This window comes from Dendrobates tinctorius, unplaced genomic scaffold, assembly GCF_039654945.1.
Source record: "Dendrobates tinctorius isolate UK_male_01 unplaced genomic scaffold, ASM3965494v1 ptg000211l, whole genome shotgun sequence".
Taxonomy (NCBI): Eukaryota; Metazoa; Chordata; class Amphibia; order Anura; family Dendrobatidae; genus Dendrobates; species Dendrobates tinctorius.
Window position 1 is genome coordinate 14,302,974 of NW_027361878.1, and position 26,584 is coordinate 14,329,557.

Sequence of the window (26,584 nt, forward strand, 5' to 3'; positions counted from 1 at the left end):
GTCGCTCTTCTCTGCACCCGCTCCAGTTCAGCTATGTCTTTCTTATACACCGGAGACCAGAACTGTACACAGTATTCTAAGTGTGGTCGCACTAGTGACTTATATAGAGGTAAAATTATGTTCTCCTCATGAGCATCTATGCCTCTTTTTAATGCATCCCATTATTTTATTTGCCTTTGCAGCAGCTGCCTGACACTGGCCACTAAATGTGAGTTTGTCGTCCACCCATACACCCAGGTCTTTTTCAGTGACAGTTTTGCCCAGTGTTTTACAATTAAGCACATAATTATACATCTTGTTTGTTCTACCCAAGTGCATGACCTTACATTTATCCCCATTAAAGCTCATTTGCCATTTATCAGCCCAAGCTTCTAGTTTACATAAATCCTCCTGTAATATAAAATTGTCCTCCTATGTATTGATTACCCTGCAGAGTTTAGTGTCATCTGCAAATATTGAAATTCTACTCTCTATGCCCCCTACAAGGTCATTAATAAATATGTTAAAAAGAAGCGGGCCCAAAACTGACCCCTGTGGTACCCCACTGCTAACCGTGACTCAGTCCGAGTGTGCTCCATTAATAACCACCCTTTGTTTCCTATCCCTGAGCCAGCTCTTAACCCACTTAGGCCGGTTTCACATTTGCGCTTTATGGCGCAGCGACGGCCTGCGCAAGGCCGCCGCTAAGCCCCGCCCGCCCCATCCGGTCATCGCCGCCTACTAGCGCACATGGACGCTTGTGATCTGCGCACCCTATCTTTAGCATAGGGTGTGCAGATCATGCGCTGGCAGTGCGTTAGCAGGATTTTGCCGTGCGCTGCGCACTTTTGAAGGTGCGCCCGTGTGCGCCGAACGCAGCATGTTGCATTTCGGCGCACCTTCAAAAGTGCGCAGCGCACGGCAAAATCCTGCTAGCGCACGGCCAGCGCACCCTATGCTAAAGATAGGGTGCGCAGATCGCAAGCGTCCATGTGCGCTAGTAGGCGGCGATGACCGGATGGGGCGGGCAGGGAGCCGGGCTTAGTGGCGGCCGTGCGCAGGCCGTCGCTGCGCCATAAAGCGCAAATGTGAAACCGGCCTGACACATATTTTCCCCTATCCCATTGTTCTCATTTTATGTATCAACCGCTTTTGAAAAGTCCATGTACACCACGTCCACTACATTCCCTTGGTCCAGTCCGGAACTTACCTCTTCATAAAAGCTTATTAGATTAGTCTGACAGGAACAGTCTCTCGTAAACCCATGTTGATATTGGGTCATGAGGTTATTCTTCTCCAGATACTCCAGTATAGTATCTCTTTGAAAACCCTCCAGGATTGTACGCACAGTTGAGGTTAAACTTACTGGCCTATAATTTCCAAGTTCAGTTTTTGTCCCCTTTTTGAATATTGGCACCACATTTGCTATACGCCAGTCCTGTGGTACAGACCCTGTTATTATGGAATCTTTAAAGATTAAAAATAATGGTCTATGACTGTACTTAATTCCTGCAGTACTCAGGGGTGTATCCCATCCGGGCCCGGGGATTTGTCAATTTAAGGCCGGTTTCACACTAGCGCATTTTCAGCGCGCGCACGGCCGGGGGTAGCTCCGCCCCCGATCCGGCTCTCTGCCCGGCGTGCCCGCCCCTTGCCTGTAGCGCCGCCTCCTAGCGGACGGCGGCGCCTGCGATCGGCGCACCCTATCTTTAGCATAGGGTGCGCCGATCGTGCGCAGGCCGTGCGCTAGTTGCGCTTTGACCTGCGCTGCGCACTTTTGACGGTGCGCCGTGCGCGCCAAAATCGAACTTTTCGGATTTTGGCGCGCACGGCGCACCGTCATAAGTGCGCAGCGCAGGTCAAAGCGCAACTAGCGCACGGCCTGCGCACGATCGGCGCACCCTATGCTAAAGATAGGGTGCGCCGATCGCAGGCGCCGCCGTCCGCTAGGAGGCGGCGCTACAGGCAAGGGGCGGGCACGCCGGGCAGAGAGCCGGATCGGGGGCGGAGCTACCCCCGGCCGTGCGCGCGCTGAAAATGCGCTAGTGTGAAACCGGCCTTAGTGATTTTTAGACGCCGCCGTACTTCCTGCTGGGTTAAGCAGGTGACATTTAATGGAGAATTTTTATCACTGATCATTTTATCAGTCATGGGATTTTCCCGTGTAAATACTGTTGAAAAAAAGTCATTTAGCATATTGGCTTTTTCCTCATCCTCATCCACCATGTCACCGAGACTATTTGTAAGGGGGCCAACACTATCATTTTTTGGTTTCTTACTATTTATGCAGTTAAAGAATATTTTGGGATTATTTTTACTCTGAAAAGGAGTCTCTCTGTCTCAATCTTTGCTGTCTTGATTTGCTTTTTACAGAATTTATTTAATCTTCTGTATTTATTTAATGCCTCATCACTACCTACTTGCTTTAATTCTCTAAATGCTTTATTTTTGTCACTTATTGCTCCCCTTACAGCTTACAGCTTTATTTAACCATAGTGGATACGGTATATATTGTGCACAGGTCCTATTCAGGATGCTAATAAACGTCTCCCATTTTCTTTGTGTATTTTTATGTCTCAGGATATCGTCCCAGTTAATTGCACCAAGATCATCTCTCATCCATTGGAAATTTGCCTTCCTGAAGTTTAGTGTCCTTGTAACCCCTCTACTACACATCTTATTAAAGGACACATGAAAACTTATTATTTTGTGATCACTATTACCCAAGTGACCCCCAACCCTTACATTTGATATGCGGTCTGACCTGTTGGCTAATATTAGGTATAGCAGTGCCCCCCCTCTTGTTGGGTCCTGAACCAGTTGTGAAAGGTAATTGTCTCTCATAGTTGTCAGAAACCTATTACCTTTGCGGGAACTGCAGGTTTCGGTTCCCCAATGTATTTCAGGGTAGTTGAAGTCCCCCATAATAATGACTTCTTGAGTCGCTGCTTCATCTATTTGCTTGATGATGATATTCTCCATTCCTTCCATTATTTTTGGAGACTTATAACAAACCCCTATCAGTAATTTATTATTTTCCCCCCTCCCCTTATCTCCACCCACAGGGACTCTACATTTTCATTAGATTCATCTATATTACCACGAAGGATGGCTTTTAAGGATGATTTTACATATAAACACACACCTCCCCCTCGCTTATTTGTACGGTCATTTCTGAACAGACTATAGCCCTGTAAATTAACCGCCCAGTCGTGGCTCTCGTCCAGCCATGTCTCAGATATCCCCACCATGTCATAATTATGTTCCAACAACATTAACTCCAATTCCTCCATTTTGTTGGCGAGGCTTCTGGCATTAGTATACATGCACTTTATGGATCTCTCTGTACCTCTATTCTTTCTTAAATTATTAACTGTTCTAACCCGACCCCCCATGCAAAAATAGATCTCATAAACCCAAGGACAATGGTATATTTACTTTGCAAACCATCAGAATGGTTGTATAATCCAGATATAAGAGTGAGCAATTTAGGAGTACAACTGGAAAAGTGAGAATTCAAGAGTCCAAGTGTATTCAGGCAGTCAGCTGCAGCTTGCAGTGAGAGATCTCAGCAGTGAGGAGGGACACTGAGGAGCTGTCAATCACGGTAAGTGGACAACACAGAGGTAAACTTTCATAAAGGATTATACAGCTGTTCTGGCAATCATTTTCCCAGTAAATGCAGCAACCTTAGCAGGTTTAGGAGACCATTTAGTAAAGTATGCAGTTTGCATTGTGAAATCTGGTGACAGATTAAAGTGTCACCCAGACATGTGTGAAACAAGGTCCGATGGACAAGTTGCTCATATGTTTGCAGAGCAGGCTGTGAATCAACATGTCAGGGATGTGATTACAGCCACACTCAATGTGTAGTGATCAGTAAGTGTAACCTCTCCCAGCATCGCCCCAACAACTGGAAGCGAGTGGCTGCAGGGAAAACATAAGTTAATTTTCTCCCTGTAGCCGCGGTCTAACAAGATTCTAATGCCATTTACCTGCAGATGAATCCCACATCTAAAAGATAGCTAGGTTCCGTTTAAATTCGCATATTTCTATTATTTCACATGAGGAAAGAAAACGTAGCTAAGGCCCGGTGCAGACAGTGTTAGAGGCCACTGTCAGGCACATATGCTTCATAGTGGCCACAGTCTGGATATTTAGGCATCTGTCCAATATAGAAAACCACTGAAAAAAATAAGACTATACTGTAGAGAAACTTTTTTTTGCACTGGCACTCCATATTGGGAGAGTGCAAAAGGAGACTGGCCAGGCAGAGGACAAAAGAACTAAACTTTTGGCCTCCTTCTAGGAGATTGCAGCCTATGGAATCTAAAATATATTCTGGGAAAAGCCGGATATATACTTTCTGGTAAGGCCATGTACGTCAGGAATCGTTGTTTCAATGGTTTCCTCCCATATTCCATACGTCAGTTGTTCACTAGCAACAAACCCTTCAATGCTTTATTAATTACATAGTCCATTTAAATCCTTTTTTTTACCCTTCTGCTTTGATGCCAATGACATCAAAGTGCAGAACAATAGAATAGAAATCTAAGTATTGATAATTTAATTTCATTAAGAAAAAAAAAATATATAAAATTGTGTCTGGCTTAAGAAACATCCTCAACCTCATGGAAATACCTGAATCTTTGGCGAAGTGTTTCTGCCAAGCCTGCCATGATGGCCTGGCAGTCAGTCTGGATTCCATGGAAGGAGGGCATATGCTGGTATTGGTGGAGTACACTGCGGGCTTTAGCATGATAGGACACCGCCTGGACATAAGCCCCGAGCTCTATGCATTTTTTCAGACGAGCTGGAAGTTCGAACAAGAACTGCAACTTTTGAAGCAAAGTGTGGACACCTGGAAGGTATACAAAGTGGAGGCAGAGGAGATTCTTCATATTTAATGTTCCACACAAGTTACCCCATCTATTATTATAACCACATCTACATTACTGTATGCATCCTCCATGAAACAGGTCAGAATTCTGCTATATTTTGTGGCTTTGGGTCTTAGGCTGGGTTCACATAGCGTTAGTTAGCGCCGTTAACGCTATCTAACGGATCCGTTAGCGCACCCATAGACTGCAATGCAAATAACGCATACTAACGCATGCCGAAATCGGCATGCGTTAGCAAGTATGCATTATTTCCTAACACACCCTCGAACGCTGCTTCGGATCCCTAACGCAATGTGAACCTAGCCTTAGCCATGTAAGATGTTCAGCAAATATTTTAAACGTTCTTTTCTGTTTAAGATCCATGATAGTGATTAGTGAGGAGCAAATATGCTCGAATAAAGAGTTATCAGAGCATGCTCGGGGGCTAACCGAGTGTCTTTGGAGTCCCCTTGGCTGTTAGGGTATGTTTCCACGGTCAGGAACGGCTCAGTACTTGCTCAGGATTCGATGCAGGTGAAATCTGCTCCATATCTGCATCTGAGGTCACTGGCAGGTCACCTGCATTTTTGATGCGTTTTTTATTGCATGCTTTTTTTGTCACTTGAAATAAAGCTAATTGAAAGTTGGCTTCCGAGAAGGAAAAAAAAAAAAAAAAAAGGTGATTTCCTGTTTGCAGATATATTGGAGTATGTTCCCACGGTCAGTAAACGCTGTGGGTTGGACTCTGCGTATATCCGCAATGTCCAACCTGCAGCAGCCATCTGTTACAGCATAGTGGATGGGATTTCAAGAAATCCCATGCCCACTGTGTGTGCACCGCCGCCCGCGGCTCACTCGCAGAGAGGACATGTGGCACATCTTTCCAGACCGCTGCATATCTATTTATGTAGTGGAGACGCTCAGTCTCTCCTGTGTAAATTAACCATATACTTTCATTAGATGCGGTAAAGATGATAATTACTTACCGGTAATTTGATTTTCCAGATCCATGACAGCACAGCACATGAGAGATGGTATCCGCCCCCAAGAACAGGAAACCTGCAGCAGAGATAAAATGAGGGTGGCACCTCTCCCACTCAGTTTGTTTCAGAGTATGCAAGGTAACCGCCTTATTAGTTCACATATGTGTATTACATTTATTTTTAATGAAACCTTATATACAGGTTTTTGTTTTTTTCCCCCTTTTTTGTGTGCATTACACAGCAATCACCAAAATATAGCGGGAATTAATAAGGTGCTGTCATGGATGTGGAAAATCAAATTACCGGTAATTATCATTTTGTCCCTTCCCCATGACAGCACCGTACGTGAGAGGATTAAATAGAAGAGACTCCTAGGGTGCGACAACAGCAGATAACACCTTTCTCCCAAAGGCAAGATTTGAAAGTCCTAGATCTAGTCTATAATGACGGAAGAAAGTGGAGGGTGAAGACCATACCGATGCTCTGCAAATCTGTTCTACAGATGGACTCGCCCTTTCGGCCCAGGATGTGGCAATATCCCTCGTAGAGTGAGCTGTTACACCCAGTGGGGGAACTTGTCCTGAAGAATAAGAAAGTGAAATAGCCATATGGAGCCACCGTGCAACGGTTGATTTGGAGGCCTTTTTTCCCCTATTTGTCCCCTGGAAGGATACAAAGAGGGCTGATGACTGTCGCCAAGGTTTTGAGACTTCTAGATTTTGAAGTAGGCAATGTTTGACATGTAGACATTGGAAGGTTTGCTCTCACTGGGATTTTGGGTTGGCACAAAAGGATGGCAAGATTATCTCCTGGTCCCTGTGAAATTTTGAATTTACCTTCGGAAGGAAGGGTCAGTTTTAATAATTACTCTGTCATCCAGAAAAGTAGTATATGAGGGATTTATTGAAATAGCTTGCAGCTCGCAGATACGTCAAGTTGACGTCAGGGCAATCAGGAGTACTGTTTTCAATGTTAATGCCTTTACCGAAATGGAAGAGGCTCGAAAGGAGGAGAAGTTAGAGCATTTAATACTAAATTTAGATCCCAGAGAGCCACCTTAGGCAGTGATTTCAAGGGTCTAGCCGTAAAGGAGGCCCGAATGAATCTATGAACTCAAGGGTGATCAGCGAGTTTTTGATCCAACAACGCACTCAGGGCAGCAACTTGCACTTTTAGGGTGCTAGTAGATAATCCTCTTTCTAGCCCCTTCTGGAGAAACTAACTTCAGCTATTGGGACTTCCTGGTTTGTATTGGATAAACGTCATCCTGATAAATTCCAGGAATTTTTCCCAGATCTTCTGATATTTGTCCGATGTGACCTTCTTTCTGCTAGAGAGCATAGTGGCAACTAAAGGTTCTGAGAACCCTTTCGCTAGTAGGAGTCCCCTCTCAAGTTCCAAGCGGTAAGATGGAGTCTTTGAACTTGAGGATGTACTACTGGGCCCTGGTGCAGGAGATGGGTCCAAGATTGACATACGTCTGAGCCACGTGTACCATGCCCTCTATGGCCAGAAGGGCGCAACGAGAATTATTCACGTCTTGTCTTCCCGAATTTTCCTCAGGACTATCGGGATCAGCGGAACCGGGGGAAACGCATAGGCTAGCTGAAACTTCCTTTTCCAAACGTTTTATTTGGGTTTTAACAATATAAGGGAAAGGAGAGAGGGGGGAGGGGGAAGGGAGGAAATAGGGATAAGGACAAGGTGGTCCCAAATGTCAAAATAGACGAAAGATAAGTCATATAAAACACTTGTAACATATAACAAAGTGAACAGTAACTACAGTGAATACCCATTTGACCAGAATTACAATAAAAGGCAAAGTAAATGGAGTGCTCCCTAGGGAAACAACTCTGCCCATCGTGACCACTTTTTGGTGAATTTAGTGAGATTGTTATTGATCGTAGCTATCTTATGTTCAAATGATTTATGGAGGGTTAACATATCCTTGATATCCTGAAATTTGTGTGGATCGGGCCGTTTCCAATGAAAAGCAATTGAGTTTTTTGTAACTAGCAGTATGTGAATAATTAGGGGGATTGCTGGGTGCTCTACAATATCTGAATTGAGAGAAAGGAGAGCTAGTTGGGGAGTGATGGAGATAGGTTTGATGAGCAACGAATTAATAAGGTTTGATATATCTTTCCAGAGGGGCTTAATAAAGGGGCAATACCAAAATGTATGAGATATAGTACCATAGTGACCACAATCCCTCCAGCAATCCGGGGAGAATTCGGGACTGATCTTGGAGAGCCTAGCAGGAGTATAGTACCATCTCGACAGAATTTTATGATGCGTCTCCTCCAAAGACACTGAGATGGAGGAGGCGTAAGAAATTTCACAAGCATGTTCCCACTCAGCAGGGTCTGGATTTATGCGAAATTCTGATTCCCATTTCAGAATGTTGTGTGTTTTTTACAAATTCAAAACTTTTATTCAGGCAATTATATAGATAGTTGGAAGACCAAAATATACTATGATTAATATTGTTAAAAAGATTAGCCACCGGTTCAGAGATTCTGGGTTTTGCCTGTAAAAAGCGATCAATTAGGTCTTTGAGAATTATATAGTGGCAGAATGATGAACTTTTCTCTAATTTGGCTAAAGGGGATACAAACTGAATCAGAATAAAGATCCTTGAGTTTATTGACACCTAAATCTGCCCACAAAGGATTAATATCCTGCTGAAAAAGTGAGCAGATAGTACGAAGAGACAAATTTTTAATAAAGTCAAATCTATTCTGTCCTCTTTTGGGTCCAGATAAAATCTTCCAGGCCTCTATTGTGGCCTGAAAAATGGGATGCGAGTGGGGGGGATCTTTCTTGAGAAGACAGTTTAACCCCTTAATCCCATATGACGTACTATCCCGTCCATGTGCCCTGGGACTTAATACCCAGGGACGGGATAGTACGTCATAGCGATCAGCGGCGCCCACGTGGTGAGCGCCGCTGATCGCGGCCGGGTGTCAGCTAATTATCACAGCTGACACCCGGCACAATGTGTCAGGGGCGGTGACAGACCGCCCCCGACACGTTAACCCTTTGCACACCGCGATCAAACACGATCGCGGTGTAACGGGGATTAAAGGGAAGCATCGGCAGGGAGGGGGCTCCCTCCGTGCTTCCCTGAGCCCCCCACGGCAGCGCAATGTGCAGTGCTGCTGTGGGGGGCTCCTTCCCTGCAGGCCCCCGAATCCAAGATGGCGACGGGGACCTTCGGGGGCCTGCAGGGAGCCAGCTTCCTCAGTGCCTGCAAAGTGCAGGCATGAGGAAGCCTTCTGCACTGCCTGTGACAGATCGCTGATCTGTCACAGTGATCGGTGATGTGACAGATCAGCGATCTGTCACAGGACAGTGATGTCCCACCTGGGACAATGTATTAAAGTTTAAAAAAAAAAAAAAGTGTTAAAATAATTTTTTTTTAAAAAATCGCCAAATAAATTAGAAAAAAAAAAAATATTCCCCCAATAAATTCATTTTTTGGAAAGAAAAAAAAAGAAAAAAAAAAAAACACAATAAAAGTACACATATTTGGTATCGCCGTGTCCGTAACGACCTGCCCTATAAAACTGTCCCATTAGTTAACCCCTTTAGCGAACCCCCTTAAAAAATAAAAAACGAAGCAAAAAATAATGATTTATTATCATACCGCCGAACAAAAAGTGCAATAACGCGCGATCAAAAAGACGGATATAAATATCCATGGTACCGCTGAAAACGTCATCTTGTCCCGCAAAAAACAAGCCCTCCATATAGCATCATCAGGGAAAAAATTAAAAAGTTATAGCTCGCAGAATAAAGCGATGCAAAAATAATTTTTTATATAAAATAGTTTTCATTGCATAAAACCGACAAAACATAAAAAAACGACCTAAATGACTTATCGCTGTAACCGTACTGACCCGAAGAATAAAGCCGCTTTATCAATTTTATCGCACGCGGAACGGTGCAAACGCACCCCCCCAAAAGAAATTCATGAAACGCTGGTTTTTGTTCATTCTGCGTCCCAAAAATCAGAATAAAAAGCGATCAAAAAATGTCACGTGCCCGAAAATGGTACCAATAAAAACGTCAACTCGTCCTGCAAAAAATAAGACCTCACATGACTCTGTGGGTCAAAATATGGAAAAATTATAGCTCTCAATATGTGGTGATGCAAAAACTATTTTTACAATAAAAAGCGTCTTTTAGCGTGTGACAGCCGCCAAACATAAAAACCGCAAAAAATAGTAAATCAAACCCCCCGTTATCACCCCCTTAGTTAGGGAAAAATAATAAAATAAAAAAAATGTATTTATTTCCATTTTCCCATTAGGGTTAGGGCCAGGATTAGGGTTAGGGGTGTGTTGGGGTTAGGGTTGGAGTTAGAATTGAGGGTTTCCACTGTTTGGGCACATCAGGTGCTCTCCAAATGCAACATGGCGTCTGATCTCAATTCCAGCCAATTCTGAGTTGAAAAAGTCAAATGGTGGTCCTTCCCTTCCAAGCTCTGCCATGCGCCCAAACAGTGTTTTACCCCCATATATGGGGTATCAGCCTACTCAGGACAAATTGCAAAACAACTTTTGGGGTCCAATTTCTCCTGTTACCTTTTTATTTTCACGCCCGGGCGTTATAAACTTCTGTGAAGCACTTGGGGGTTCAGAGTGCTCACCACACATCTAGATAAGTTCCTTAGGGGGTCTAGTTTCCAAAATGTGGTCACTGTGGGGAGTTTCAATAGTTTAGGTACATCAGGGACTCTCCAAACGCACATGACACCCGCAGACCATTCCATCAAAGTATGCATTCCAAAACGTCACTACTTCCCTTCCGAGACCCAACGTGTGTCCATACAGTAGTTTTCTCCCACATATGGGGTATCAGCGTACTCAGGACAATTTGGACAACAACTTTTGGAGTCCAATTTCTCCTGGTACCCTTGGGAAAATAAAAAAATTGGTGACTAAAAGATCATGTTTGTGGAAAAAATACGATTTTTTTATTTTCACGCCCGTGCATTATAAACTTCTGTGAAGTACTGGAGGGGTCAAAGTGCTCACCACACATCTAGATAAGTTCCTTGGGGGGTCTAGTTTCCAAAATGGTGTCATTTGTGGGGGGTTTCCACTGTTTTGGTACATCAGGGGTTTTCCAATCGCGACATGGTGTCCAATCTCAATTCCAGCCAAAAACGTCAAATGGCGCTGCTTCCCTTCCGAGCTCTGCCATGCGCCCAAATAGTGGTTTACCCCCACATGTGGGTTATCAGCGTACTCAGGACAAATTGCACAATAACTTTTAGGGTCCCCTGAGAGGCACCCACAGATAAAATGGATCCTGAGTTGAAAGTTTTGCAGGGGCAGCAGGCAAGTCTCTCTTAAAGGGGCAACCCAGGCACCACTTCAAAGCACTATTTGTACTTCCTTCAGGAAATACACATCTAGTTAATCTTCTCGTGCCGTCAACTGACTGCCTATTAAGAATAAAACCTATCTGATCGTTTCCTATGAGCTTTGGAAGAAACTGACTTAATCTGTTTGCTAATATTTTAGAAAATATTTTAACATCAGTATTCATCAGGGAGATGGGACGGAAATTTTTCATTTGGGTATTGTCTGAGCTAGATTTGAGTATGAGGATTATTGTGGCTTCAAGCATTTCATTTGGGAAATTACCTGATTCAGAGGCAGAATTAAAGATTTTTGTGAGGTGGGGAGCTAAAAGTGGACCACAAGTTTTATAGTAGTCATTGGTAAAGCCGTCTGGACCAGGGGCTTTGAAAGTAAGTTTTTAACTGTTTTATGGTGTCTGATTTCTTTTTCAGAAAATGGTGAAGGAAGTCTATATCTGTATCGTCTAATTTGGGAAGGTTTACTGATGATAAAAAAAAAAAAAAGAGTGGACATCCAATTGACTTGGCCGGAGCTGAGGGGAATTTTGATTAATATTATATAGATCATGGAAAAACTTGGCAAATGAATTAGCTATTTCTTGGGGGTGAAATAAGAGTATTCCTTTGGGGGAAGAGATGGCATCGATTCTATTCCTACATCTTAGCTTTTTAAGCCAATTTGTCATATACCGGGAGGGTCGATTAAGGTTGGAATATTGCTTGAATTTAGTTTTAAGTGCCGAATCGTAAAATGAGAAGATCTGAGATCTTGTCTGAGTTTGGAGAGTTCCGCTTTTAGAATGGGGCAGGGGGAGGAATTGGCAAGAGAAGACTCCTTGTCTTTAATGAGTGTTTGTAAATTCATTATTTTATTTCTGTTAGTTTTTTTTTTATTCTAGAGGAAATTTGTATAAGCAATCCTCTCAGAACTGCCTTATGGGCATTCCAACAAGAATAGGTGTTGTGAGTTCATTTTTCCCTTCACCATTGAGGTCTGATGAACTCCCTCCTTTAGTGAAGGAAGGTAGTGAGACTGATTACCATACACCTGGGCAGCTAGATGATGACTGGGTGGCTGGAATTGAGGACTGGATATAAGGCTGCCGACGCCCTTCTTCCTGGCTGGTGATTTTCCTGCTGGATTCTTGGAGACCAGTCTGATTCCTGCATCTCAAAGCTAAGTTTTTCTGCTCTTCTTTGTACTCTTCAGTTCTGTTTTTGTTTTGCCTTGTTTTTTGGGAGTTCTGCCATCCCCGGCCGGGGGTGAGCTGAACTCCATTTTTGTCTCTGATCTGTTGATATTTTGCTCTGTCTTCAGAATATACCTGAGTGCTGATATAGTCTTTTGAAGCCTAGCGACTTCAGGGCCTGTTTTTCCTATCAGTCGGTTGGCTCATTTTGATAGGGTTTTTGCGGATGGCAGACAGCAGCTTTCCTATCCTGTCCTATGTAGTTAGCTTGGGCCCCATCATTTGCTCAACCTATCTTTCTATCTGTGTTAGTGTTTTCATCTTGCTTCAACGTCATTATATGTTGGGGGCTGCCTATTGCTTTGGGGTCTGCTCTGGGGCAATTTAGTTTTTCCCCTGTCTTTAGGCTATATAGTTCTCCGGCTGTGATCGAGGGGTCTAGGGCACAGTAGGAACCCCCCACGGCTACTGCTAGTTGTTGTGGATAGGCTCAGGGGTCTGCAATCCAATAGCTGCCAACCTCTCTGGTTTTTCTGGACTTAGCTGGCATTTTGTTTTTTCCTCCTTCGGTGACTCATCATAACAAATAGGGATTAGTGAGACCCGAGTCATTTTCTTTAAAATAATTAGATATGGCTGTGGATATTTCGGAATTTATATTTGGGACATGAAGAAGAGTGGAATTACACTTCCAGAGGAATTGTCTATTGGTGGCCGGACCATCCAAGAACACAGCAACGACAGGGGCATGATCTGAGATCGATTTAGGGAAAATATTAACTGACCGAAATTTGGGGAGTGAGAAGATATCAGTTAGGATCAGATCTATCCTGGAAGCCGAATTATGGGGATCAGAGAAATGGCTAAACTCTATAGAAGTGGAGTTTAGGCATCTAAAGATGTCAAAAAGTTCGTTCCCATATAGTCAAGTATTGAGAGATTCTGTCTTATGCCTATTTGGGGCAGAGGAGTCCAAAGAACCATTGGGAACCATGTTAAAATCCCCGGAAAATATCAATGAACCTTTCCTTAAGGAGTTAATTTGTTTATCTTACAAATTAGAATATGGTAATGACCTTTCTCATCTGTAACTTCTTCTATGAACTCAAATGAAAGGGAATTTCTGATTAGTGAACACTCCTGCCTTTTTCTTGGGCCCAGAGGATTAAAAAAAATGTGGATAATTTTTATCTATAAAGGTAGGGTGAGATTTGGACTTGGATTTTGTCTCTTGGAGACATACAATGTCAAGGTGGGCTTTATTGATTTCATGGCGAATGGAGAAACGTTTCTTAGGGCTTTTAAGACCCCTGACATTACACGTGGCCAATTTGACTTTCACTGCGAGAGAAAGTGGCCCCGATGGGATATGACTAGAACAAAGCAGTTACTGATAAAAGTAGTAGTGTTAAACAAAAATAAAAGTGAACCAACACTTAAAGAACAATAAACTAAAAACAAAAAACTAAAAGTGGTTCTCCTTCTTGCGCTGGGGAAAAGATTGTACAGCGCAAGGCTCAGGAAACCCTTATTAGTATATATAACAAATATATAAAAGAAAACAAATGTATAAGAAAAGCATAATATCAGTTATGTAATATCAGACAATCCAAAGACACAAATTACAATAAGTTCAAGTGACATGTCCTGGACCTGCGGAAGAAACTTTAGGAACAGAGGAAATGACACCCTGAGATTTCAAAAATAGGAACCCCTGTTCAGGTGAAAGAAAGCTAGTTGAAACTTCCAACGGTGCAGTAGCGCATCCACTCACTCTGGGTTTTCCCTTGGATTTAGGGAGTAGAATCTGCTTACCTTCCGATTTTCTTTTGTGGAAAACAGATCCACTTCTGGCATACCCCAGATGGCACAAATTTCTCCAAATATCTCCTGATTTAACACCTTAATGACCGCCAATACGTCTTTTAACTTTCCTGAGATATAAGAGAATAGCATCCCCATACAGAGGACTATCCAGCAGCTGTCGGCTGTACACTATAGCTGACAACTTGCTGCATTAGCCACAATAAGTGTTTTCACCGTCCAAATCTGTTTAACCCCTTAGATGCTGCTGTCAAGTGACTGCATCATATAAATGGTTAACAGAGTGTGGCTTCTCCCTCTTTATCCCTGTCGGCACCCTGAGATCATGATTGTGTGGTCCTAATGTTTGCTGTTATGAATGAGTCACCGGAGGAGGAAAAAACAAAAATACAAGCTAAGTCCAGAAAACCGGAGAGGTTGGTAGCTAGCGGATTGCAGACCCCTGATCCTATATTGAACATGAAAGAAGAACAGGGATGGGCTATACACGGGGGGATCACCACAAATAATTGACATGTAGATAGACAATTTTTATTGGACATGTATAAACCACACACAAATTAAAAAGTCACATGTTGACATGACAGTAACATACACTGGCTCGCAATAGAACCTACACCCTGTAATTTCACTCCACAAAAAACCTGCCTATATAAACAGCATACCAACTGATGACTAGATGTAAAAAAATGAGAAAGCTTCCAAGGGGATATAGATGTACGTGAGCATGAGGTAACACCCACTATACCCAATGCATGAAGGGAAAAAACCCAAAAAACTTTTAGAGATCAGAAGTCAATAGTGTTGTACACTCTAAATAGATTCCATAGATAAGACACTTGGTCACCATCGCCCACAGTGCCCATCGTAAGAGTCATATATACACATAGAAATCAACAAATAAATGCATTCTCAGGCCCAAAAAAATGACATGAGCACATAATCTATAATGGACAGGATCAGTCACCCATAGGTTGTGGCATGAAATAATGGCATCAGAAAGCAGAGCCCATGTGGAGCGAGATCAGGGAGGAAAAGTGCCCGACGCGTGTCGCCACCCGCAGTGGCTTCGTCAGGGGTCTTTCAGAATTTCAGAAGACTGAAATTCTTGCCCATTCTTCCTTGGCAAACAGCTCGAGCTCAGTGAGGTTGGATGGAGATCGTTCGTGAACAGCAGTTTTCAGCTCTTTCCACAGATTCTCGATTGAATTCAGGTCTGGACTTTGACTTGGCCATTCTAACACCTGGATACGTTTATTTGTGAACCATTCCATTGTAGATTTTGCTTTACGTTTTGTCTTGTTGGAAGACAAATCTCCGTCCCAGTCTCAGGTCTTTTGCAGACTCCAACAGGTTTTCTCCAAGAATGGTCCTGTATTTGGCTCCATCCATCTTCCCATCAATTTTAACCATTTTCCATGTCCCTGCTGAAGAAAAGCAGGCCCAAACCAGGATGCTTCTACTACCATGTTTGACAATGGGGATGGTGTGTTCAGGGTGATGAGCTGTGTTGCCTTTACCCCAAACATATCGTTTGGCATTGTTGCCAAAAAGTTCGATTTTGTTTTCATCTGACCAGAGCACCTTCTTCCACGTTTGGTGTGTCTCTCAGGTGGCTTGTTGCAAATTTTAAATGACACTTTTTATGGATATCTTTGAGAAATGGCTTTCTTCTTGCCACTCTTCCATAAAGACCAGATTTGTGCAGTGTACGACTGATTGTTGTCCTATGGACAGACTGTCCCACCTCAGCTGTAGATTTCTGCAGTTCATCCAGAGTGATCATGGGCCTCTTGGCTGCATCTCTGATCAGTCTTCTCCTTGTTTGAGATGAAAGTTTAGAGGGACGGCCGGGTCTTGGTAGATTTGCAGTGGTATGATACTCCATCCATTTCAATACGATCGCTTGCACAGTGCTCCTTTGGATGTTTAAAGTTTTGGAAATCATTTTGTATCCAAATCTGGCTTTAAACTTCTACACAACAGTATCACGGACCTGCCTGTTGTGTTCCTTGGTCTTCATGATGCTCTCTGGGCATCAAACAGAACCCTGAGACTATCACAGAGAAGGTGCATTATATTTATCATCATTAGTCATTTAGGACAACATTGGATCATTCAGAGATCCACAATGAACTTTTGGAGTGAGTTTGCTGCACTGAAAGTAAAGGGGCCGAATAATATTGCACGCCACACTTTTCAGTTTTTGAATTTCCACAAAAATTTAAAATAAGCAATACATTTCGTTCAACTTCACAATTGTGTCCCACTTGTTGTTGATTCTTCACCAAAAATTTACATTTGGTAACTTTATGTTTGAAGCATTGATATGTGGGAAAAGGTTGAAAAGTTCCAGGGGGCCGAATACTTTCACAAGGCACTGTATATTGTCCCACACTGGGACAATAAAAAAAAATAAAAAAAAATGTAAAAAGAATTTATAAAAAAATCCCCAATATATAAAAAATTCCCTAATAAATTATTTTTTTGTAAATAAAAAAAACAATAAAATTACACGTATTTAATATCGCCGCGTCCGTAACGACCTGCCCTATAAAACTGTTCCACTAGTTAACCCCTTTAGTGAACCCCTTAAAAAAAAATAAAATACAAAGCAAAAAACAATGCTTTATCATCATATAGCATATAAATGAGGCATCGCTCTAATCGTACTGACCCGAACAATAAAACGGCTTTATCAATTTTACCACACGCGGAACGGTGTAAACGCCCTCCCCACAAAAAGAAATTCATGAAATGCTGTTTTTTGTTCATTCTGCGTACCAAAAATCGGAACAAAAAGCGATCAAAAAATGTCACGTGCCCGGAAAAGGTAGCAATAAGATTGTCAACTTGTCCCACAAAAAATAAGACCTTACATGACTCTGTGGGTCAAAATATGGAAAAATTATAGCTCTCAAAATGTGGTGATGCAAAAAAAGCGTCTTTTAATGTATGACAGCTGCCAAACATAAAAACCTGCTAAAAATAGTAAATCAAACCCCCCTTTATCACCTCGTTAGGGAAAAATACTAAAATTAAAAAAATATATTTATTTCCATTTTCCCATTAGGGTTAGGGGTGTGTTGGGGTTAGGGTTGGAGTTATAATTGCGGGGTTTCCACTGTTTAGGCACATCAGGGGCTCTCCAAACGCAACATGGCGTCTGATCTCAATTCCAGCCAATTCTGCGTTGAAAAAGTCAAATGGTGCTCCTTCCCTTCCAAGCTCTGCCATGCGCCCAAACAGTGGTTTACCCCAACATATGGGGCATCAACGTACTCAGGACAAATTGCACAATAACTTTTGGGGTCCTGTTACCCTTGGGAAAATAAAAATTGGGGGTGAAAATTATCATTTTTGTGGAAAAATTATGATTTTTTAATTGTACGGCTGTACGTTATAAACTTCTGTGAAGCCCTTGGGGGTTGAAAGTTCTCACCACATATCTAGATAAGTTCCTTGGGGGGGGGTCTATTTTCCTAAATGGGGTCACTTGTGGGGGGGGGTTCACTATTTAGGCACATCAGCGGCTCTCCCAAAGTGACATAGCGTCCGATCAGAATTCCAGCCAATTTTGCGTTGAAAAAGTCAAACGGCGCTCCTTCCCTTCTGAGCTCTGCCATGTGCCGACACAGTGGTTCCCCCTACATATCAGGTATCAGCGTACTCAGGACAAATTGCACAATAACTTTTATGGTCCAATTTCTCCTGTTCCCCTTGGTAAAATAAAAAAAATTGGACCTGAAGTAATTTTTTTGTGAAAAAGTTAAATGTTCATTTTTTTTAAACATTCAAAAAAATACTGTGAAGCACCTGAAGGCTTAATAAACTTCTTGAATGTGGTTTTGAGCACCTTAAGTGGTGCAGTTTTTAGAATGGTGTCACTTTTGGGTATTTTCTATCATATAGACCCCTCAAAGTGACTTCAAATGTGATGTGGTCCGTAAAAATAAAATGGTGCTGTAAAAATGAGAAATCGCTGGTCAACTTTTAACCCTTATAACTTCCTAATAAAAAAAAAAAATTTGGTTCCAAAATTGAGCTGACGTATATATGTGGGAAATGTTACTTATTAAGTTTTTTGTGTGCCATATCTCTGATTTAAGGGCATAAAAATTCAAAGTTGGAAAATTGCGAAATTTTCGCCAAATTTCCATCTTTTTCACAAATAAATGCAAGTTATATGAATGAAATTTTAAACACTATCATGAAGTACAATATGTCACGATAAAATGTCAGAATCACCGGGATCCATGGAAGCGTTTCAGAGTTATTATTACCTCATAAAGGGACAGTGGTCAGAATTGTAAAAATTGGCCCGGTCATGAACATGCAAACCACCCTTGGGGTAAAGAGGTTAATATTGTCAATTAAACCATACTTACCGCATCGCCAAATTCCACTGAAGCCCTCGATCTCCTGTCAGAGTAATAAAATAAAAAAGCAACTGTGTACCGTACCTGTCCGCCAAAAAGATATACATCCTGTCCCACGACGAGTTCAGCTCTGCTACATCTGGATGCCTTTGGCTGCACAGTGGCATTATACCACCATCCAGCCTGACATCCAGACACAGCAGAGCTTGTAGATGACCACCGGAGGTAACTCGGTCACCGGCGGTCACGTGCACTGCAGTTCTCAAGGTCAGCTCAGCTCATCGCGAGAACTGCAGTAGTCGTGAACTTCCGGCCGGGGCACAAGGTAAGACTTATTTGAATTAGTTCACATGCGCAGTAAGCTGCGTTCCCGCACTTACTACACATGTGACTAGAAAGATAATGAGGTTTTACCGCATCTAATGATAGTCTATGGGTAATTTATGATGCGGAGACAGAGCGTCTCAGTAACATCAATAGACATGCTGCGGCCGGTAAAGACGTGCGCCGCATGTCCATTTACGCAGGGATGCCGGATGCCTCCCTGCACGCATAGTGGAGATGATATTTCATGAAATCCCATCCACTATGCTGTAACATCTGCCACTGCGGGTTGGACACTGCGGCTGTACGCAGCGTGAAACCCGCAGCGTCTGTCCGTGGAAACATACCCTTAGACAATCCCGGCATGTCTTGCGGCTGTCCAACATGCCACGAGACATGCAGCCGCAGTGACTTCAACACATATTTCGAGCACGCCGAAGACACTAGGCTAGCACACGAGCATGCTCTGATACAGGCTATTCAAGAAGCCACTTTCCAAATTTATGAAATGCATCTTCAGTAGAAATGAGCAAATGAATTAGCAGGACCCTGATCCAGTATCCTGGTCAGAAGTTTGGGGTCACCAGGAGGGAGCCATGGAAATCACCCTGGAACCCCCGATGCCACGTCATCATTGCGGCATGACACGCCTGTTGTCCACCTGGCTTACTAATCAGAAGAGGCTCCGAGTATGGAGGCATTTAGGAGGCTCGCGCAGGGCTTTCTCATTGAAGCCATGGACTACTGAGGAGGTCGCTGGACCAGGGTCCTGTGAAACGATTTGCTATGAACCAGCCCCTTGAAGACCTGTCTGTCCTTTATATCAGATTCTGGAGGTACAAAATCTGAATAGTAGTTTTTGCAAAATTACAATCTAGAATCCATAACAAAATTCCAAACAGATTTAAATGTGTTAAAACGGAATCGTAGGAACACATCCCATAAAAATGCCGCCACTCACCACTGAGCTTTGTGATGTGCTGATGTCTCTCTTGCAGGCTGCTACTGATAGAGGCACTTAACTCAGTGATCTGCGCCATGTTGGTGGCCAGTGCATCCATTTCATCTTCCATCTTTTTGAAGTCATTTTTCATTTTCCCGATGGTGTCTGAGGATTTAGAAACTGTTGTTTAGAGCTTTATCATGTGGGTACTGTTCCTTCAGGTCTATACATCTGCCTGCAGCAGCGCAGGGGCCGCGTATCTGCTTCGGGGGGCCTACCTGTAGCCGAGATGAACTTGTTATAGTTCTCATACACCAGAGTCTGCATGTCACTGTCCAAAGCTCGTATCTGATGGACCATGTCAGCCTCGATGTCTATCAGCTCCACCAGAGATTTTTCTTTCCTCAGCTGCATAAAAATGATGAAAATACAATAAAAAATTGTGTGTATATATTATATATATTAGTATAAAGGCACGAGAACCGGAATCAGGAAACCATTGTCAAAGGTATCTACGACAATAGTGATAGAATTTGTGAAGCTTTTTTGAAACCTAAAAGGGGTAGAGACCCCGATTCCAGCAATGTGTCACTTAATGGGCTGCTTGCTGCAGTCTAGAAAAAAATCCAGTTTTCTCTGCGGCAGATCCAGCAGTTCTCTAAATGCTGAGCTCTGTATAACCCCGCTCACAGCACTGATTGGCAGATTTCTGTAAACACTGAGCGTAGGCAGAAAGCTGATAATCGGTGGTCGGAAGGGTGTTATACATGGCTCACAAATATGGAGGACTACAAGCAACAGACTTACTAGTCCTCTAGTGATAATCTACTGCTGATAAAACAATATCATACCTACAGCAAGCAGCCCAGTAAGTGACAACACTGGAATCAGGGTCTCTGCCCCTACATCATGCTACTCAAATTATGGGGCAAAAACCTGATGACAGATTCCCTTTAAGGAAGTTATCCGACTTTTCAAAAGCCAGCTCTAGTGCGGCCCACTCTGGGGCAACAATATAGCTTTTCTTTGTTCACCTCCGGAGGTCTGCTTATCATCCGAGACACATCATAATACTGCAGTCATCTAACCGCTGCAGCCAGTCAAGAATAGGAAGTCATCACTCCCTGTTCCATCAGAGACCACAGGAGTCGCCTGGGCTGGGGCATCAGGAGTAAAGGCGGCGATTAGCACCTCTATCATTCTGTCCCCATCTTGGCCTTCTGTCATTTTGCCTTTAAGGTTGGAGAAGCCTTTCCGCTCGGCGCACATTACTCCTGCCAGATGTGTACAATGGCATCATCGCTGCTCTGCACACGGACAGGCCTTTACTATAGTTAAAAAAAAAGGAAAAATATTTTTTCCCACTGGTTCCGTTGATATAACTTTCTCCAGGGAGCGTCATTGCATTTTTGCACTTGGATTTCATTAAAAATGTTGCAGCGGTTTGCGTTTAAAGGCTCTTTGCTTCCCCGAGGACGTGGTGATCTGTGGTGATACAGAAGCTAAAAAAAACCCGGATGAGGAAGAAACTCTCCAAACTCTCTCAAAACTGACAGTCACATCCAAGCATAAACTAAGTGTGATCAGGTGCTTAACCTAGAGTCACCAACTCATATACACTCCAACAAAAAAGGAAGCACTATGCAGCACCATAGCATGCAGACATGAAATATGAATTGCATCACTGCATTAGAAGTATGAAAAATTGAGAATGCTTAGCGCATAAAATGGCCAAGATATGTGTACCTGGAAGCCACGATAAGGCGATTCTCGTATTCCAGGACCCTAACCTAATGCCAATCCTCAGACTGAAGTCTTCATCAGTATGGGAACCTATGTAAATCCTCTCCTTAGACTGAAATCTATAGCTCGGTGGAGGCTTCCAGGTACACATTAGTTGGCCATTGTATGCGCTAACATTTCACAATTTTTCACATTTCTAATGCAGTAATGCAATCCATTCTTCTTATTTCATGTTTGCATGCTATGGTGCTACAGTGTGCTTCCTGTTTGGTTTGAATGAACTTACTGATGACTTCTCAGTTAACTCATTCTGCAGCGGACATTAGGCAGTGCCTACAGAAGGCAACTGAAAGTTTTTATAGAAACCCAATTACAAATACATATTACTTAGACCAAAGTAGAACTATTTGAGTAAAAAAAAGTGTCCCCAAAAGTGGACAACCCCTTTAAGTGGCACTGCAGCACCCCCCCCCCCCCCGCATAAGAGGCCACCTGTGTAACCTGACGTCACACATCCGCTGAGCTCAGGTGACGTCACCTTGGTGAGGTAGAGCTCCGGCCGGAAATGCACGCTATCGATATCCAGCGGGTCCAGGGACTTCTCGCTGCTTTTCCCTTCGTCGTTTATGCCATAGTACAGCTTCAGCATCCCGTGAGCCTTCCGTCTCTTCCTCTCATCTTCCTCCATCCCGAGAGCCTTTCCCCTCTTCCCCTCCTCTTCCTCCATCGCAGCGGAAGTCGCCATATTCGCCGAATCTCACAGCAAAGCAAAACTACAACTACGCAAGCGCGGAAACGGCTGATGTCTGCGCGTGCGCAGTGCAAGCGGAGCGCCCTGCTAGTCGGTGAGCTGCCTGCGAGCTTGGGGGTGTCAGTCTTTGTGAGCTGCAGCGCTGATTGGTTCATCACGGCAGTGAAGGCGGCGCATTTAGGAGCGCGCTCAGATCCTGGGGCAGGCTGGGAAGATGTGCGCATTTTTGCCTCTCGCCGCGCATTTCACAGGTGCAGCGTCTGCACATTTCTCAGGTGCAGCGTCTGCGCATTTCACAGGTGCTGGGCATGCATTCCGCAGGTGCAGCGTCTGCGCATTTCACAGGTGCAGCGTCTGCGCATTTCACAGGTGCAGCGTCTGCGCTTTTCACAGGTGCAGCGTCTGCGCTTTTCACAGGTGCAGCGTCTGCGCATTTCACAGGTGCATCGTCTGCGCATTTCACAGGTGCAGCGTCTGCGCTTTTCACAGGTGCAGCGTCTGCGCATTTCACAGGTGCAGCGTCTGCGCATTTCACAGGTGCATCGTCTGCGCATTTCACAGGTGCAGCGTCTGCGCTTTTCACAGGTGCAGCGTCTGCGCATTCCGCAGATGCAGCGTCTGCGCATTTCACAGGTGCAGCGTCTGCGCATTTCACAGGTGCATCGTCTGCGCATTTCACAGGTGCAGCGTCTGCGCTTTTCACAGGTGCAGCGTCTGCGCATTTCACAGGTGCAGAGTCTGCACATTTCACAGGTGCAGCGTCTGCGCATTTCACAGGTGCAGCGTCTGCGCTTTTCACAGGTGCAGCGTCTGCGCATTTCACAGGTGCAGCGTCTGCGCTTTTCACAGGTGCAGCGTCTGCGCATTCCACAGGTGCAGCGTCTGCGCATTCCACAGGTGCAGCGTCTGCGCATTCCACAGGTGCAGCGTCTGCGCATTTCACAGGTGCTGGGCACGCTTTTCACAGGTGCAGCGTCTGCGCATTCCACAGGTGCAGCGTCTGCGCATTTCACAGGTGCTGGGCACGCTTTTCACAGGTGCAGCGTCTGCGCATTTCTCAGGTGCTGGGCGCACATTTCACAGGTTCAGCGTCTGCACATTTCACAGGTGCTGGGCGCACATTTCACAGGTGCAGCGTCTGCGCATTTCTCAGGTGCTGGGCGCACATTTCACAGGTGCAGCATCTGCGCATTTCACAGGTGCTGGGTGCACATTTCACAGGTGCAGCGTCTGCGCATTTCTCAGGTTTTGGGCGCGAATTTCACAGGTGCAGCATCTGCGCATTTCACAGGTGCAGCGTCTGCACATTTCACAGGTGCTGGGCATGCATTTCGCAGGTGCAGCGTCTGCGCATTTCACAGGTGCAGCGTCTGCGCATTTCACAGGTGCAGCGTCTGCGCATTTCACAGGTGCAGCGTCTGCGCATTTCACAGGTGCAGCGTCTGCGCATTTCACAGGTGCAGCGTCTGCGCTTTTCACAGGTGCAGCGTCTGCGCTTTTCACAGGTGCTGGGCATGCATTCCGCAGATGCAGCGTCTGCGCATTTCACAGGTGCAGCGTCTGCGCATTTCACAGGTGCAGCGTCTGCGCATTTCACAGGTGCAGCGTCTGCGCTTTTCACAGGTGCAGCGTCTGCGCATTTCACAGGTGCAGCGTCTGCGCATTTCACAGGTGCAGAGTCTGCGCTTTTCACAGGTGCAGCGTCTGCGCATTTCACAGGTGCAGCGTCTGCGCTTTTCACAGGTGCAGCGTCTGCGCATTTCACAGGTGCAGCGTCTGCGCTTTTCACAGGTGCAGCGTCTGCGCTTTTCACAGGTGCAGCGTCTGCGCATTCCACAGGTGCAGCGTCTGCGCATTCCACAGGTGCAGCGTCTGCACATTTCACAGGTGCTGGGCACGCTTTTCACAGGTTCAGCGTCTGCACATTTCACAGGTGCTGGGCGCACATTTCACAGGTGCAGCGTCTGCGCATTTCTCAGGTGCTGGGCGTACATTTCACAGGTGCAGCATCTGCGCATTTCACAGGTGCTGGGTGCACATTTCACAGGTGCAGCGTCTGCACATTTCGCAGGTGCTGGGCACGCTTTTCACAGGTGCAGCGTCTGCGCATTTCTCAGGTGCTGGGCGCACATTTCACAGGTTCAGCGTCTGCACATTTCACAGGTGCTGGGTGCACATTTCACAGGTGCAGCGTCTGCGCATTTCTCAGGTGTTGGGCGCGCATTTCACAGGTGCAGCATCTGCACATTTCACAGGTGCAGCGTCTGCACATTTCACAGGTGCTGGGCATGCATTTCGCAGGTGCAGCGTCTGCGCATTTCACAGGTGCAGCGTCTGCGCATTTCACAGGTGCTGGGCACGCTTTTCACAGGTGCTGGGCGCGCTTTTCACAGGTGCAGCGTCTGCGCTTTTCACGGGCTGGGCACGCTTTTCACAGGTGCAGCGTCTGCGCTTTTCACAGGTGCAGCGTCTGCACATTTCACAGGTGCTGGGCACGCTTTTCACAGGTGCAGCGTCTGCGCATTTCACAGGTGCTGGGCACGCTTTTCACAGGTGCAGCGTCTGCGCATTTCACAGGTGCAGCGTCTGCGCTTTTCACAGGTGCAGCGTCTGCGCATTTCACAGGTGCAGCGTCTGCGCTTTTCACAGGTGCAGCGCCTGCGCATTCCACAGGTGCAGCGTCTGCGCATTTCACAGGTGCAGCGTCTGCGCATTTCACAGGTGCAGCGTCTGCACATTTCACAGGTGCTGGGCACGCTTTTCACAGGTGCAGCGTCTGCGCATTTCTCAGGTGCTGGGCGCACATTTCACAGGTTCAGCGTCTGCACATTTCACAGGTGCTGGGCGCACATTTCACAGGTGCAGCGTCTGCGCATTTCTCAGGTGCTGGGCGCACATTTCACAGGTGCAGCATCTGCGCATTTCACAGGTGCTGGGTGCACATTTCACAGGTGCAGCGTCTGCGCATTTCTCAGGTGTTGGGCGCGCATTTCACAGGTGCAGCATCTGCGCATTTCACAGGTGCAGCGTCTGCACATTTCACAGGTGCTGGGCATGCATTTCGCAGGTGCAGCGTCTGCGCATTTCACAGGTGCAGCGTCTGCGCATTTCACAGGTGCTGGGCACGCATTTCACAGGTGCAGCGTCTGCACATTTCACAGGTGCTGGGCACGCTTTTCACAGGTGCAGCGTCTGCTCATTTCTCAGGTGCTGGGCGCACATTTCACAGGTTCAGCGTCTGCACATTTCACAGGTGCTGGGTGCACATTTCACAGGTGCAGCGTCTGCGCATTTCTCAGGTGTTGGGCGCGCATTTCACAGGTGCAGCATCTGCGCATTTCACAGGTGCAGCGTCTGCACATTTCACAGGTGCTGGGCATGCATTTCGCAGGTGCAGCGTCTGCGCATTTCACAGGTGCAGCGGCTGCGCATTTCACAGGTGCTGGGCACGCTTTTCACAGGTGCTGGGCGCGCTTTTCACAGGTGCAGCGTCTGCGCTTTTCACGGGCTGGGCACGCTTTTCACAGGTGCAGCGTCTGCGCTTTTCACAGGTGCAGCGTCTGCGCATTTCACAGGTGCTGGGCACGCTTTTCACAGGTGCAGCGTCTGCGCATTTCACAGGTGCTGGGCACGCTTTTCACAGGTGCAGCGTCTGCGCATTTCACAGGTGCTGGGCACGCTTTTCACAGGTGCAGCGTCTGCGCATTTCACAGGTGCTGGGCACGCTTTTCACAGGTTGCTGGGCGCACATTTCACAGGTGCTAGGCGCGCTTTTCACAGGTGCAGCGTCTGCGCATTTCATAGGTGCTGTGCACGCTTTTCACAGATGCTGGGTGCACATTTCACAGGTGCTAGGCGCGCTTTTCACAGGTGCAGCGTCTGCGCATTTCTCAGGTGCTGGGCATGCATTTCACAGGTGCAGCGTCTGCGTATTTCACAGGTGCAGCGTCTGCGCATTTCACAGGTGCAGCGTCTGCGCATTTCACAGGTGCAGCGTCTGCGCTTTTCACAGGTGCAGCGTCTGCGCATTTCACAGTTGCTGTGCACGCTTTTCACAGGTGCAGCGTCTGCGCATTTCTCAGGTGCTGGGCATGCATTTCACAGGGGCAGCGTCTGCGCATTTCACAGGTGCAGCGTCTGCGCATTTCACAGGTGCAGCGTCTGCGCATTTCACGGGTGCTGTGCACGCTTTTCACAGATGCTGGGTGCACATT

General features: G+C 45.4%; 1 protein-coding gene across 1 annotated transcript in view; it reads right to left on the minus strand.

Annotated features, from left to right (window-relative positions):
• VPS51 (VPS51 subunit of GARP complex) overlaps positions 1–22,495 on the minus strand; it is a 32,600-nt gene extending 10,105 nt beyond the window's left edge. The window contains exons 1-4 of the mRNA XM_073554471.1: positions 22,158–22,495; positions 20,155–20,284; positions 19,895–20,041; positions 4,621–4,840 (exon numbers count right to left, since the gene is read on the minus strand). Coding sequence (XP_073410572.1) covers positions 4,621–4,840; positions 19,895–20,041; positions 20,155–20,284; positions 22,158–22,364 — 704 coding nt within the window. The 5' untranslated portion in view covers positions 22,365–22,495. The remainder of the gene's footprint in view (positions 1–4,620; positions 4,841–19,894; positions 20,042–20,154; positions 20,285–22,157) is intronic.
• Between the last annotated feature and the right edge of the window lie 4,089 nt (positions 22,496–26,584).